This window comes from Tamandua tetradactyla, chromosome 3, assembly GCF_023851605.1.
Source record: "Tamandua tetradactyla isolate mTamTet1 chromosome 3, mTamTet1.pri, whole genome shotgun sequence".
NCBI classification, from domain to species: Eukaryota; Metazoa; Chordata; class Mammalia; order Pilosa; family Myrmecophagidae; genus Tamandua; species Tamandua tetradactyla.
Window position 1 is genome coordinate 139387598 of NC_135329.1, and position 17275 is coordinate 139404872.

The following is a 17275-nucleotide window of genomic DNA, read 5'->3' on the forward strand; positions in this document are numbered from 1 at the left end:
ATAGTTGTATCTTCTTCACCATGATCATTTTTAGAACATTTGCATTACTCCAGAAAAAGAAATAAAAAAAGAACTCTTATATAGAGTTCTTTATCCCACCCTCTCATTGACCCATGGTATCTCAACCTACCCAATTTTTACCCTTTATCTCCTTCTATTATTTATTTTTTGTCCTTTTTTTTTTTTTTAACTCATCTGTCCATACCCTGGATAAAAAGAGCATCAGACACAAGGTTTTCACAATCACACAGTCACACTGTAAAAGCTATATATTAAAGAGTCTTCTACAAGAATCAAGGCTACTGCAATGCAGGTCAGCAGTTTCAGATACTTCCCTCTAGCCATGCCAACATATCATAAACCTAAAAGGATTTCTATATAATACGTAAGAATAACCTCCAGGATAACCTCCCAACTCTTTCTGAAATCTCTCAACCACTGAGACTTTGTGTCTTACTTCTCTCTTTTCTCTTTTGGTCAAGAAGCCTTTCTTGAGGTCCTGGCTCATCCCTGAGAGTCCTGTCCCACGTTGCCAGGGAGATTTATACCCCGGGGAGTCATGTTCCATGTAATGGGGGAGGACAGTGAGTTCACCTGCAGATTTGGCTTAGGTCACATCTGAGCCACAAAAGAGGCTCTCCCTCCAAGGGTGACACGCAGACATAATTATCAGTAGGCTTAGCCTCTCCTATGCATAAATAAGCTTCATAGGGCCAGCTGATTTTGAAAAGGGGGCAAAGACTACTCAACTGGGGAAAGAATAGGCTTGTTAAGAAATGATGCTAGGGAATTTGCAAACAAAACAAAACAAAACAAAACAAAAAAACAAGAGGTCCCATATCTCAAACCTTAAAATAATCAACCCAAAATGGATCAAATTTAAGAGCCAGAACAATCAAACTCCTGGAAAAAAATGTATGAAAGCAGCATCAGGACCTTATGGTATGCAATGATTTCTTAGATTTTACACCCAAACACAAGCAAGAACAGAAAATACATAAATGTGACCGCCTCAAAATTAAAACCTTTTGTGCCTCAAAGGACTTTATCATGGATGTAAAATGACAACCTATACAATGGGAGAAAATATTTAAAAATCACATATCCAATAAAGGCTTACTATCCAGAATATATAAAGAAACCCTTCAACTTCACAACAAAAAGACAAGCAACCCAATTAAATGAGCTGGTATCTTTCAAAAAAGATAAACAAAAGGCCAGAAAGCATAAGAAAAGATGCTCAATATCATTAGTCATCAGGGAAATGCCAATCAAAACCACAATGAGATACCATTTCATACTCATTAGAGTGGCTGGTATTAAACAAAGGGAAAATTACAGGTGTTAGAGAGGATGTGGAGAAATATAAACACTCATTCCTTGCTGGTGGGAATGTAAAATGGTACAGCTACATTGAAAGATGGTCTGGCTATTCCTCAGAAAGTTAAACATACAATTACTATATGACACAGCAATTTCACTACTAGGTATATAAAGACTAAAAGCAGGTGTTTGACTACATATTTGCACACCAATGCTCACAGCAGCATTTTTCACAATTGCCAACAGATGCAAGCAATCCAAATGTTCAGCTGATGAATGGATAAAGTGTGGTATATGCATATAATACAATATTGTCAGATGTAGAAAGGGGTGAACTTCTGATAATGTGACAACATAGATGTACCTTGGAGACATCATGTTGAATGAAATAAGCCAGACATAAAAGGGCAAATATTGTATGAGTTCCCTGATATGAAATAATTAGGATAAACAAATTAATAGAGCCAGAATCTAGAATACAGGTTACCAGGGGCTAGGCTAAGGACAGAGAATGGAAAGTTAATGCTTGAGTAGAACAGAATTTCTGTTGGGGTTTTGGGACTGTAAAGCTTTGGGAACGGATGGTGGTAATGGTAGCACAACATTATGAATACAATTAACAACACTGAAAAATATATCTGACTGTGGTTAAAAGGGGAAACGTTAGGTTGTATATATGGGTAATAGACTGAAAATTTAAAAATCCGTGGAACTGCACTACAAAAGCAGTGAACCCTAAGTTAAACCATGGACTATAGTTAATGGTACAATTATAAACAATGCTGCCATGAATTGTAGCAAATTTTCCCCACCAATGCAACACATTAATGATAGCATGTGTATGGGAATCCTGAATTTTATGCATAATTGTTCTATAAACCCACCTCTCCAATAAAAATTAAAATTTAAAAAATTCTTTAAGTACTTTGGGGTGTCAAGCTTATAGTGGCAGGTACAAGTTTTCCAAAACCCTAAGTCTTACTTAAAAGCCTGAATTTATTATAGACAAGAAAAACTGTTATTTTTCTCAAAGTGCCAGGCTTTGATCATTTTCAAGAAAATGTCTACCAAATGCTCAAGTCTGAATAGCCATAGGTAGTTAGCTGTTCTGTCAAGTAAAAATGGTATTGCATGAATAAAACTGGGTAGTTAGGCTCACTACTGAGACATTTCTCCAAGTGCTTTAACTGAAAGCCAACCATTTTACTTTATATACTGCAGGAGTGCTTTCTGTGGATGTCTCATTTCATCACGCAGAATAGCAAAAAGATGTGTACACAAGAGTCAAGATTTAATAAAACCAATTACGTTTCCTGCCTCATTAGGAAAATTCTTAACTGAAACTGGCTTTTTTTTTCCTGTAGTGAGTACATGGCTTTTAAGAATATGATGACTACCAGTGCAGTTTTGATTTTACTTTGATTCATGCTAAGACATCAGCAGTTCTACTCACCATTAATTTATACCAATGTTAACATAATAGAAAAGATAAATAACATCTTGTATTGTTACAAAAATAGTTTTGGCCTCTGGGATCCCCTGAAAGGGTCTCATGGAATCCCAGAGATCCAAGAACCACAATTTGTGAACCTCTAAATCAAAGGAAAATGGATACATGATCATGAACTGAGCATGACAGAATATAACACCATGCATGCTCTCACTCAAGTGCTCTGATTTCTGGAAAACACCCATCTGCTCATCCCTACTGCCAGACCAGCAGGTCTGGCTTGAATACTGTGGCGGAGCTAAAGATGTGATTGCCCACTGTCAGCCATAAGGATTCCCTCCATCCCAAAACTGGGATCACCTGGAGAGTTTTAAAACATACTGATACCTCTGTCTACTCACAAAGATGGTGGTTTAAGTGGCCCAGCGTTTGGCCTGGGCACTGGCATTTTTTAGGATCCCCAGGTGATTCAAAGGTATAGCAGAGTTTGTGAACTACTGCCCTATCCTAGTGCTTCTCAAGGTGGAATGCTCTAGTTTCATTTAAAGCTGTGGTTCTCAAAGTTTAGCATGCGTCAGAATCACCTGGTATTCTAGTGGAAACAAAGATTCTGTACCCCAACCCCCAGATTATGATTCATTAGATCTGGCATGGGTATCTGAGAATTTAAATTTTAATCACATGTCCAGCTGAAGCTGACACTGCTGGTCTTGGAACCACACTTTCAGAACCACTGTTTAGACTGAGCAGGAGGCACAGAGCAGCTCCATGGACCCTCTTGAACTGGCATTATCCCTTAAGATTCTTGCATCATCTTCTCCCCCTTCAGTAGGGGGAGAAAGTTGTAATCCTTAGATTCCTGCCATTTAGTTTTTTTGTTTGTGCACAAGGATGTTTACACTTTACTAGTTCATGTGAGAACTTATTTATATTTTTAGTATGAACTGGTGACATACATAACTCTAAACAATCCCTTTCAGCCAAATTCACCTACAATGCAGCACAATTACTTATAATCCCAATAATGAGTTACCCTCACCTCTATCCATTCCCAAACATTTAAGTTCAACCTCATTAAAAACTGTACATATTAGGTAGCCACTCCCCACTTCTCTAGCTTCTATTTCTAGATACTATATATTCTACATTTTAAGACTCATTTACATATTGTAGTTAGCCAATATTAGTGAAATCACACAGTGTCTCTCCTTTTGTATTTGGCTTATTTCACTCAACATTTTGTCCTCTATGTTCATCCATCCATCTTGTCATGTGCTTCAGGACCTCATTCCTTCTTACTGCTGCATAATATTCCATCGTATGTACATACCACATTTTCTTTATCCACTCATTTGTGATGGACACTTGGATTGTTTCCATCTTTTCACAACTGTGAATAATGCCACTATGAACATCTGTGTGCAAATGTCTGTTTCACTGTTTTCAGCTCCTCTGGGTATATACTGAGGGACGGAATTGCCAGGTCACAGGGCAACAATATCTAGTTCTCTGAGGAAGCACCCAAACTGTCTTCCACACCTGCTGTACGATACTACATTCCCACCAGCAGTGAATAAGTGTTCTTATTTCTCCACATCTTCTCCAACATTTGTAGTTTCCTGTTTAATAGCGGCCATTTGTATGCATGTGAGATAGCTCACTGTGGTTTTGATTTGCATTTCCCTAATAGCTAATGAAGATGAACATTTTTTCATGTGCTTTTTAGCCACTTATATTTCCTCCCTGAGGGATAGTCTATTCAAACCTTTTGCCCATTTTATAATTGGGTTGTTTGTCCTTTTATTGTTGAGTTGTAGGATTCCTTTATATATTCTGCCTATCAGATATGTGGTTACCAAATATTCTCTCCCACTGAGTTGTCTGCCACTTCACCTTTTTGACAAAGTTCTTTGAAGCACATGAGTGTTCAATCTTAAGAAGTTACCATTTGTCTATTTTTTCTTTGACTGCTTGTGCTTTTGGTGTAAGGTATATATTACTAGGTCTTGAAGATGTTTCCCTCTATTTTCTTCTAGGAGTCTTCTGGTACTGGCTCTTATATTTAAGTCTTTGATCCACTTTGAGTTAATTCTTGTACAGACTGTGAGGTAGGGATATGGATATCCAGTTCTCCCAGCATCATTTATTACAGACTATTCCGTCTCAGTTCAGTGGATTTGGGAGCCAAAAATAAATTGGCCATAGATCTGAGGGTCTATTTCTGAACTCTCAATTTACTTCCATTGATCAGTATGTCTATCTTTGTGCCAGTACTATACTGTTTTGACCACTGTGGCTTTATAATGAGCTTTAGCATCAGGAAATGTAAGTCCTACCACTTCATTCTTCTTTTTTAGGATGTTTTTGGCTATTCAAAACCCCTTTCCCTTCCAAATAAAATTTTTAAAAAATATTTGTATTGTAAAAACTTAACATACAAACATTCCGTACACAGTGTACAATGGTTCCTAATCATCACATAGCTGTGTATTCATTACCATGATCATTTTTTTAACATTTGCATCACTCCAGCAAAAGAAATAAAAAAGAAAAAAAAACCCTCATGCATACCATACCCCTTCTCCTCCCTCTCACTGACCAATAGTATTTCAATCTACTCAATTTATTTTAACCTTTGTCCCCTTATTATTTATTTTTTATCCATATTTTTACTCATCTGTCCATATCCTAGATAGAAGGAGCATCAGACACAAGGTTTTCACAATCACACAGTCACATTGTAAAAGCTCTATCATTATACAATCATCTTCAAAAACAAGGCTACTGGAACACAGATCTACAGTTTAAGGTACTTCCCTCTAGCCACTCCAATATACCATAAACTAAAAATTTGCTATGTAAATAATGCATAAGAATAGCCTCCAGGATAACCTCTTGACTCTGTTTGAAATCTCTCAGCCACTGACACTTTGTCTCATTTCTCTCTTCCAATTTTGGTCAAGAGGTTTTCTCAATCCCTTGATGCCAGGTCCCAACTCATCCCGGGATTTCTGTCCCACGTTGCCAGGAGATTTACATCCTTGGGAGTCATGTCTCATGTTGGGGGGATGGCAGTGAGTTCACTTGCCAACTCAGCTTAAAGAGAGGTCATATCTGAGCAACAAAAGAAGTTCTTGGGCTTAGTCTATCCTTTGGAGGTATAAGTAGCATACAGGAGGACTCCAAGATCAAGGGCCTGGCCTACTGATTTGGTTGTCTGCATTGCTTATAAGAATATCAGAAATTCTCCAAATGGGGAAGTTGAATATTTCCCCCTTTTTCCCCATCCCCCAAAGGGGATTTTGCAAATACTTCTTTTTTTATTATCCAAATCACTCTGGGATTTATTGGGGCATCACACTAACCTGGACAAACCAACAAAATCTCATGCCCTATTCAAAATTCCATGTAATTATGGTGTTCAATTAAACTGACCATACAAGTTAAATTAGGGAATTTACTACCCAAAATATAAATGTTGTACCAAATAAACATCTCTCCCTTTAGTCTAACACAGAAATTGAAGTTTTAAAATATGAATGATATCATCCTTTACCCAGTCTTCTGATATACCTTAGTCCTATCCAGATCAGCTTCATTCATATCTCTACTTGATGTCTGATCACTTTTTCAACTTTTTAAACAGTTCCTGTATGGGGTATTGCTAATTTTTATAGCTTCAGAGCTTGAGTCTCAGGTGTCACATAAATACCCAAAGTTTCTGAGAATGACCATGTTACATACAATCTGCTCAGTATCTCAGAATTTAGAATTAAAAGTTATACCTCTTAAAAATATATGACTGTTGTAAGAGCTTACAATCTAGGACCTTTTACAATATGCCCCAAACCTGATATCCCATGCTCTCAACTTTAGTTCACCAAATTTTTGTATAGTTAGTCCACATGATTGAGGCATGATAATATGTCTTTTTGTTCCTGACATTTCATTCAACATACAGCTCTTCAGGTTCTTTCATCTGGTTGCATGCCTCACAACTTCATTCCTTCTTGTGGCAGCTCAGTAGTTCATTGTATATATATACCATAGCTCCCCCTTCCATTCCTCAGTGGCTGTACTCTTAGGCCACCTCCATTCATTGCGGATTATGAACATTGCCACCAGAGACACCAGGGTGCAAATGTCCATTCATGTCCCCACGCTCAGCTCCTCCGGACATTTACTGAGCAATGGGGTTTCAGGATCATATGGCAAACCCACCCCTAGCCTCCTGTGGCAACATCATACTGCTCTCCAAGGGGCTGCACCTCTCATTTCACTACTGATAATGAATAGGTACATCTCTTCCTCCACATTTTCTTTAGTACTTGTTTCTCTCTGTTCACTTTTAAATAGTTGTATTCACACATTATACAATCCAGCCTAAGTGTATAGACATGCCTTTGCCACCATACTCTTTCTGAAGCCATTTCCTTTTCTTCCACGAATAATTCATAACCTGTTCCCACCTCCTCTCCCCCACCTATTTACATTTTAGCATAATGCTAATGCCTTTGCTACATTCATTGGAAGCACAGTACAATGCTACCCTGGACTATAGGCCCTAGCTTGCATTAATTGTACTTTTTCCCATCTTTTTAACTGATCAGAATTTTTCAGTTCTTGTTTTTCTGTTTTTTGTCCTGCCTACATTTTTTTTTTTTTTTTTTTTTTTTTTTTTTTGAGGAGGGTCTACTCAGATATTATTAGACCCAGTCAGATTTTCCCAGACCGGACTTGCCTCCTCTCAGGAAGAGAGTCACCTGCATCAGTTTTCTCTGAGGGTGAGACCCAGCGGGTTAACCGATTTCCTATGAAGCCTCTAGACTCTGTTTTTCCTATCCTGCCAAGCATATGGCGCTTGTCCGCCTGCGGCTTCCCACCAGCATAAGGTGATGAGCAGATTCTCCCTGCTGGGGGCATGGTTGAGACAGAGGTGAGGTTGTAGGTTGGCATTAATTGCTTCAGTTTTCCAGTCCCTGGGGCCTGTATTCCTTGAGGGAGGGATTCCACTTGAGCTGGGTCCCACCCTTCTCTTGGGGAAGATACAGCTTAGGGAATTAACTCCTTTCACCTGACTAGTTACTTTGTCTCTCAGACAAGCTTAATTTCATCCTTGCCTGGGGCAGCTGGAGTCTGGGAAGCCTTGCAATTCTATAGTCCTGTGTGGGGTCTCAGCCAGTCCAGCTTGTCCAGGCTGGTGCACTGTGTGTCTGGTCACTCATATGGCCCCAGCAGTTGTTCTGTACTGTTCCTGGCTATTTACTAGCTGCTCTGGAGGACAAACTAAACTCCAGACCTCACTAAGCCACCATCTTGCCTCCTACACTGTGCTTTTTTGCCTCAGATAAATTTGATAACTATTTTTTCCAACTCTGCAAAGTAGGTTGGTGGAATTTTTACTGGTATTGTGTTGAATCTGTAGATCAATTTGCTGACTCTGCAGATCAATTTTATCGGTATTATGATAAATAGTAGATCAATTTCATATTCATGAACACTTCATCTTTTACCTATTTAAGTCTTCTTTGATTTCTTTTAGCAATGCTTTATAGTTTTCTTGATACAGGTCCTTTACTTCCTTGGTTAAATTTATTCCTAGATACCTGATTCTTTTCGTTGCTATTGTAAATGGATTTTTTTCCCTAATTGCCTCCTTGGTTAGGTCATTACTAGTGTATAGAAACACCACTGTTTTTTGCACATAAAGCTTGTATCCTGCCACTTTGCTGAATTTCTTTATTAGCTCAAGTAGCTTTGTCATAGATTTCTTGGGATTTTCCAAATATATGATTATGTCATCTGAGAATACTGGGAGTTTTACTTCTTCCTTTTCAATTTAGATGCTATTTCTTTTTCTTTTTTTGCCGAACTGCTTAAGTAGAATTTCTAGCACAGTGCTAAATAACACTGGTGACAGTGGGCATTCTTGTCTCATTATCAATCTTAGAGGGAAGGAGTTCAGTCTCTCACTGTTGAATACCACATTGGCTGTGTGTTTTTTATATAAACCTTTTATACTATCGAGGAAGTTTCCTTTGATTCCTACCTTTTGAAGTGTTTTTATAGAGAAGGATGCTTAATTTTGTTGAATGGTTTTCAGCATCACTCAAGATGATCATGTGATTTTTACTTTTTGATTTGTTAATGTGTGTATTATGTTGATTGATTTTCTTGTGTTGAACCATCCTTATTTGTCTGGTATAAAATCCACATAGTCGTGGTGTATGATTCTTTTAATGTGCCACGGAATTTGGTTTGCAAGTATTCTGTTGGAGTTTGTGCCTCTATATTCATTTGGAGATTGGCCGTAGTTAGTTCTTTTATCCCATTACAGTTTGCCTGACTTCGTCACATGGACTCCAACTATACTTAATTTGAATGCTTCTAAAAATAAAGCCTTTTAGTCATTAATTGCCAAAATGCTTATCAAATTCTATCTGCAATGCATATAATGTTAATACATTTCAGTAGCTAAAAGCTATAATGCAGCGTGTAAATGTGTACCACCTGCATGTTAATTACATGCCCTTGTTATAATCTGTGTTCTATTTTCAAGGGTAAATTAAATGTATCTTATTTTATATCTTCACTAATGCAATTTAGAGATCCCACATTGAAAGCAGCAAGTCTTACATACCTTATAAAACTGCAAATTAGTAAACTTTAAAATGACTAAAAGACATTTATAAATCCCTGTCTCAAGGCTTAAAACAACAATGCATTGATATTTCAAACCCCAAGCACACAGAACTTGAGCTGTAATGCCTTTGTCTTAGTCAGGGTTCTCTAGAGAAACAGAACCAACAGGAGAGATGTGTAAATATGAGATTTATAAAGGTGTCTCACGCAACGTGGGAATGGAACAGTCCAAAGTCCACAGGGCACGCCATGAAGCTGGCAGCTCTGATGAAGGTCCTGGACAAACTTCACAGAAGAGGCTCACTGGCTAAAGAAGCAGTGAAACAGTCTCTCTTCCCCTTTACAAGTCTTTGACTGATTGGATTATCTCATTGTGGGAGATGTGCCTTAGTTGACTGTAAATGTAATCAGCTACATATGCAATCAACTGACTGATGACTTAATACACCAGCCTTCCGCTTTATCAATCAGCTAAAAAATATCCTTGCAGCAACAGTCAGGCCGATTGCTTGCGTAACCAGATAACTGGGCCTGACTGCTCGGTCAAGTTGACACCAGAACCTAACCATCACATCCTCTATGCTTAAACTATTTTGTTAAAATTGATGAAAAGGTTTCTGATCTATCACTGGCTATGCCAACAAGGGAAACCATACTTATTATCTTATCCATTAAAGAAGCTTAAGATCTTACTGGGCAGAGAAAAACAGAAAATGCTCTTCTTTAACCAATATCCTTGTCCCTTGGGCTACTGCTTTTCTTATATAAGCAGATATATATGATAAGGACAGAAACCTGTAATCTTCAACTTGAGCAAATATTTCTAAGAGCGGGAAGGAGACAGCAAGAGGAAGAGATTCAAGATTGAGAAATGTAGTACATCTCAGCTTTGATCAAACACTGGAATCACCAGGAGTTTTCTTAGGAAGTCCCAGACATCTGCCAAGCGGCCATTGCCCAGATCTCATCTACCCCCACCTCCTTCTCTGAGGAAGTCATGAATACCCAAGCAGCCATCCTTTTAGCCTTCTACTGTCCCCACCTCCTTTTCTATTGTGTGCTATTCCACAACCTGGGGAGATGTTAAGTCTAATGAAAAGGGCTGGCCAGACCTCAAAACCAGGAACAAGCAGGAATTCTAGTGGCTGGGTGCCTGCCCACTGCAACCCCCAGTGGAGCTGCCATCCATGAACCCCACCCATCTGAGCAGTTTTTGGCCACTAAGGAGGACCAGCCGTGATAAGACTTCTTCCCCTGCTCTTTTAGACTCTTTGTGCTATGTAAGTAACAGATTATTTGTCCTTTCTGTATTCCATATACTGTGCAAGTAATAAAGAGATCACTTGCTGGACGTTTGTGTTGAGTCTATTAGTCAGTGTTTCCAAGGTGCACCATTGTAACTCATTCCACAAGGTGCTTTTAAAACTCCCCAAACCCAGGCTGCACTTAGAGCAATTAAATCAAGATCGCTGGGGGTAGGACACAGGCATCAACAAATTTTTAGAGTCCCCCCTCTCTTCACCCTCTTAGTGAAACCATTGTGTAGCTGAGGTTAAGGACAGTACCAAGATACTTCAGTTCTTCAGACAATTTTCAGGCCCCTGATATTCTCCTTTAGAAGGCAATAAAAACTCCAAGATTAAAAATAATGATAAACAGCTGAGAGATAAAAGAACCACAAACAGCAGCAGCTTATGAGGAAAAATGCAGCTGATATACTTTGAGCTCTTATTCTTCCAATAAAATAACCAAATTGCCACATGAAGACAAATGCATTTGAATATCTGTGGTTTTATCAGAGCGTTGGTGTCACACAGCAGATTAGGCTAAAACTCATTTCAAATTAGCTCTGTCAAATGAATCTCAAATCAGCTGGCAGCTGATAACAATAAAGAAACCCCCTCATGTTTGCTCTAGGGCTGGATGGAAAGTTAAGTGACAGAAATAGACGGTCACTTCTGAGTTTGGTGTTACTGAACATCTTTAACCATCCTTTGGGAAAAAGACATCAATTTTCATTTATTGAGAGCACCACGTTAGCACATTCTAAAGATGTGTGTGTGGGGGGTTTGTGGGGTGGGGTGGGAACACACAGATGGGTTTGCCTGCAGGACTCCTCTTGTGCCAAGGACAAGCCAATATCACTCAACCTGGTTAAGGTATAAGTGAGATTCAGTCTTAACCAATGTAAATGTAACCAGTCATCCAAAAGGATGGGTCTACAAAGAAACAAAAAAACTGTAAAACTGCAGGGCTGCAGGGGTCTGCCTCTAAGAGTGAATACCTGTTAAGAGTATGGGCTTTGAGATTAGACCAGAGTTGAAATCGCAGCTTTAGCTTTGTGTGGTTCTAGGCAAGTTAACCCCACAAGAGGTGGGGTTCCCAAGACATAAAATGGATTTGATGAAATCACCATCCCATGGGATTGTGAAGACTAAATGAACTATGATGACGTACATACAAATGCCTCATGCACTGCCTGGGAAACAGTGGATGTCCTATAAATGGTTGTGATTCTTGTTGTTTCTACACTCAAAGACAGGGAGTTTTAAGAGATGCTGTGAACACAAGAAGCAGAAGTCACAGCCCTAATTAGATCACAGGGCTTAAAACAAATGTAAAGGAAAAATAAACTGATGGCTGAAGTTTACCCACGTGAAGTTTGTATTATTTCAACATATTTTAATCATTACCAAGTCCCAGGCACAGTCCCAGGGACTGGGGATCCAAGACAATCTCTGCTCTCTTGGAGACTCTAGACTTAGTAATAGAAAGGAGACACTACACAATTTCAGTATAATACGACAGCCCCAGAGAGGGAGAATATAAGAGGAACACCTTAGCCAGGACTGGATGTCAGAGAAAGCTTCCTGGAGAAAGTGAAATATAAGCAGGAACCTGAAACATGCCTAGGAGTTAGTGAGCCCAGGGGAACATGGGAGGGAAGGATATTCTATTAAGGGTGAAAAGCACCTGCAAAGGGCCTGCAAATGAAAACAGGAGACTGAAGGAAGAAGGAAGAGGGAAGGGGGTGGGGGGAGGGGGGGGAGGGGGAGAGGGGGAATAAGGCAAGAGACCTAAAGGGAGAAAGGGCCTGATTAGCCATGTTCAGGGGTTTGGGTTTTAGAAGAGGACAATGGAGAGTCACTACAGCATTGGGAGCTCTGTGGACCTAGAAAAGGATTGCTCTGGCTCCAGCTACAGACCGGCAAATGGGGTCAGAGGCTGGCAAGACGACAGGCAGCAAAATCAGTTTAGGAGGCTACAGCAATAATCCAGGTGAAGAGGAGAGAATCTTACTACAGTGCTGGAAGTGGGGAAGAAATTGCAAGGGAACTTATAAAGTGATTAGAGTAGAAGATGAGGGAGAGTTTTACCATTACTTATACTGTTTATCTAGAGATAGTAGAGTCCTTCAGTAGTAGGAAAGGGGCAGGGTTGCTATTTCTATCTTATAGGTAAGCAAGTTTGGAAACAAAGGGGATAAACCAGGATGAAAGCTTTAATCTCTTCTCTCCGTTTAAACATTCAAAATCAAGAAAATATTGTGGAGATGGTATAATTTCTAATTTTCTTACATTGTAAAAAAGTGAATAAAGGGACATTTATATTGGCTTGAAATGCCGACAGGGTGGACCATTTTCCCATAAACACATTATGGCACTAATAGGGTAGTATGTTTATAAAACTGCAGGTGAATTAGAAATATAACAGGTGACAGTGTAGTCTCAAAACAAAAGACAAATTTTTCAGTTTGTTAATTGATCACTTTAAGTCTGAATAAAATGTCCTTTAAATGTCAAAACGAAAGAATTTCCTCAGATAAATCCTTTCTGTGCTCATCTTTTATCGCACAGCCTAAGGCACCTGAAATTAGATGAAAAGCAAGACCCAGAAAATTAATTAGCACCAGGCTAACATTTACTGTAACTAATCATTTAGCATTTTTGGCATGCATATTCTCTATTAAATTTTCTCAAGAAATAAAAAGATCATCAATATATATCATTCAAAGCAAAGTGTTGGTCATCTAAATTTAAAATTGCTTATGGCATTCTGAATGGCCCTTGTAATATTTATTGATCATTTAAAAATAAGTCAATTTTTAGTCCTTTAATGTACTGATGACTAAAACTTTCAGGAAAACACTCTCGACTTTCTGGACCTCTGTTTCTGGCCATAGCCATCCTTTCTTGGCTTCACAACCACCCCAGAGCCCGGTATTCTGTGTCTCTATGACCACACTAGCTCTCAGGTTTAAAACTTACTGTACTATGGCAGGAAAACTTGAAACATCTCCTTTCTACAAGAACCTGCTACTAAGATTTGAAATGTGGAGTTAAATGTTATGTCTTTGTCCACTAGGCCTCGGTGAGGTCGTTCTATATTTGTTTCCAATTACCTAAATCATATTCCCACAATCAGCCTCTATTTCTAAAATTTAGAATCACTTGACTTTCGCTTCTAGAAAGCTCTATTAAGAGTGTTGCACTGAATTCTGTTTAATTTTGCTTATCTAGAAATACGGCCAAGTTGCCACACAAACTGGAAGCAAAATAATACAGGTTTCAAGATTCTTAAATAGTCATTCTTAAAGACATGATTGTAAAAGAATAAGATATGCTCTCTGAAGTAGAACTTTCTAGTCATGATCAGAAAATGCCCCCAAATGTTGAAGAGGCAAATGATGAATGCATGAAATGGTTCCAAACAACAACAACAAAATGAGACTAGGTTACTAAACTGAATTATTATTCCTTGCTGGCACAGGAATGCAGGAAGGAAAGAATTCACCTTCTTTCCAAAGCTTTTCACTTACCAACTTAAAGGTCAATGTTTTTAATGCTTTGGGATCATCTACAATCTTCTGTAAATTAGCAGCCACTGTAAAATACAAACATGGAAAAAAATTATTTCTGACAACACTGGATTTTCACATCAATGATTCGGAAAATTTGACTAGAGATGCAATAAAATAATTTATCTCACAGATGTTACAAAGTATTCATAAATGATCAAATTACTCTTATACAGATACATTTTGTACAACTTATATCTTCAGCAACTTGAATCCAAGCACATCTGAATTAGCTACTATATGTCAACATCACATTTCATACAATAAAAAGAGAAAGTAGAAATGATAGCAGCACCCAGTGTTTCCACTACTTGTGCTCTTTCTGTTTAGAAGTGTTAAGGAAAACAATTCGTTACCAAGACATTTACTAGCCAGGAGAGGGCAGTACACAGCAAAGATAAGAGTTATTGCAAAGAACAGTTTCTTTGGAAATAACCAGTCAGCACATTTGAACGCCTATCCTATAAATTCACTCAATTCTCATTACCCATTTTTATCAAAGCAACAAAATACAGTGGATAACCTTTGTGACCTGGGCATATGCTTTAATGCTTTCAGAATACAATGATCTGTGAAACCAGTGAAAAGCCACCTCGGATAATACTTGAGTCAGCTGAACAGGGTCACGCACGAGAGGTTTACAGTTTGGAGCTCAGCACTGATGACATGTTTTCAGTACTAGCCAGAGTTCATCAGTGACCCATCCCGTTCTGCATGGTATCATGATATATTTGATACTCTAGTTGAGAAGTAAGCTTTCCTGTGCACCCCTGGCTTGGGCTACTGTTTATGAATAGAATTATTATATCTAATGTTCTATTAGATAGAAATTTAAAACTTTGCTCTCCCCACATCCAAACCTAGAGTGTGGAAAGTGAAGTTCAGGCTACCCATTAGGGAAGGAAAAGTTATAGTTGAAGAAATTAAGCAACAAGGCTCTGTTTATAATTTTATTTTTCATGTGGGAAATAATCTACAACTCCTGTAATCAGGTATGTGAAAATTTACCTGAAACTGCCACACTTTTTAAAGGTAAAATAGTAAATGTATTAATATTTGAAGAGCAAGTATTTCAATAGTAAGTTTATAATTAGAGATAAGAAGAAATATGTGTGGAAAATTTTACTTTTTTCTAAGGTTGACTGAAAACAATCTAGATATACGGACTTTCTGTAGATTAGTTTGTTTCATTTAATCCCAACCACTACAGAGGAGAAAAAAGGAAAATAATATGCTCAATAAGGCCTAGTTCTCTTTCTAAACCGGTATTACAAGCATTATTTTATCTTCATCTGTGGCCCTCTTTCTTCCATTCTGAGCAATCTGCGAAGTTTCGTTTTTACTAATGCATCCCCCCTCCTAATATTTAACTGATTTTTATCGTGACCCCACCCCCACCCCCGCACCAAACACACACACACAAGAAAGACACAGGGCTACCAGCCCCAATATAGTTTTCATCACTAACTTTCACTCAGCCTTCTCAACAGTTTCCTGGAAATTTTTTAGTTACTAAAATCAGCAAGTAATTCATGCAAGAAACACTGGGCTCAAGGCATAAAAAGCTATGCTTGTTAAAGTTTTGCTCACCGAAGCCAGTATTTATTATGTCACGGCATTCTAACTATGGGCAAATTGCAGCAACTGAACACTTCCACTCATTTTCTTCGACCATAAAACTGTTCTAATGGTTCTTCTGATTTGGGCTCATTTCATGAGTAGCCATAAAGTCTTCATATGAATTTCAGTCCTTTTATTAGAGTCCCTCGGTTAATGTGGATGATTTACGTCTTGTTCTGGGTCATCTATTTTCAGTCTGTTCTCTACGATTCAGCCAAAAGCAGGGCTCTGCCCCACACGAATTCACAACCCTACCTCTGGCACACACACATATGTACTAGGGCCAATTTCCAAGGAACACTGTTAAGCAAGCTGTAGTCTGGAGGGTAAGATGGAGCGGTGGCATCTTAAACAATCATCCCAGAAGCCACGGGCTCCAATTGTGAATCCCATACCCCAGGGACATTAGAAATTCAATTCTGTCTTCAGCTCAAAGCAAAAATAGCAAAACTGGCCACTTACCTGATTACTTATCCCAGCTGCTAGACTTATTTTCAATTTACCTGATTCTAATTTGTTGTAAAGTGCTATGAAATACCTTCATTTAATTGACATCACATAAAATTCAAGGTGATGCTAATTTCTCTTCCAGTAGCAATGCTCATTAAAAAGATGGGTGTCACTGTTTTCTCCCTTCTCCTGACTATGCACCTGGATTTCAAAAATAAAAATTCTCTTTACCTGGAACGTGAGCTGAGAAAGAAGGGCTGGGTAGGGCTGGCTGTTATTTTAGAGCTTCTGAAGCATGCGCTGGTAATACTGAGCTTCAGATTTTATGATATTCTAGTTTCCAAAACACATGGGGCTTCTGAACCCTGCTTATTCAGTGTCCATCACCTCATTTCAAATCCTTCTTGGATTTCCCAAATAAAACTCATTCCCCTCATTTTTGTTACAAACTCTGTAACCTTCTTTGGCTCATCTTTTCTTCCCAGCCCATTGTCTTCAGTCACAAGTGCTCTCTCTGCCTTTCGGCCAATCAGTGACCCAGACAGGACTCACTAAGATTGCACAGACTACAGCCCTCTCGCCCCACTGCTGCGGCCATGGGATACATTTGTGGTTTCTTTTTAGCTAAGCCTTCCACAGCATGAATAGTCTAGTTTTTACTATTTTTGCCTCCCCCGGTCATGCTTTAGGTTTGAATGCATGTCAGGGCTAGAAGTTTCTTTTTATATGTGGGATAACATTTAGCGTAGGGCACAGTAAACATTATGCTTTATGAAAATGTAACAATACCATTAACAATCACATGGAAAAAACACTCAATACTTCCCTGAATCTATACAGAGAAAGAAGTAAGATCATCTGGGGGAGGGAACTGTCAGAAGCAAGGCAGCAGAGTTGACATTTCTCTGGCAAACTAAGTCAAGCATTCTACA

The 17275-nt window shown here is 38.7% G+C and overlaps 1 protein-coding gene across 4 annotated transcripts in view; it reads right to left on the minus strand.

Annotated features, from left to right (window-relative positions):
- STK39 (serine/threonine kinase 39) overlaps nt 1–17275 on the minus strand; it is a 332438-nt gene that overhangs the window by 20355 nt on the left and 294808 nt on the right. For 3 of the 4 annotated variants that reach the window (XR_013172832.1, XM_077154062.1, XM_077154065.1), the window contains one exon: nt 14235–14299. Coding sequence is in view for 2 of the 4 variants with exons in the window: in XM_077154062.1 (XP_077010177.1) it covers nt 14235–14299 (65 nt within the window). In the remaining 2 variants the exon portion in view is untranslated. Of the gene's footprint in view, nt 1–14234; nt 14300–17275 lie in introns of those variants that run through there. The other variant, XM_077154064.1, reaches the window with a different exon arrangement.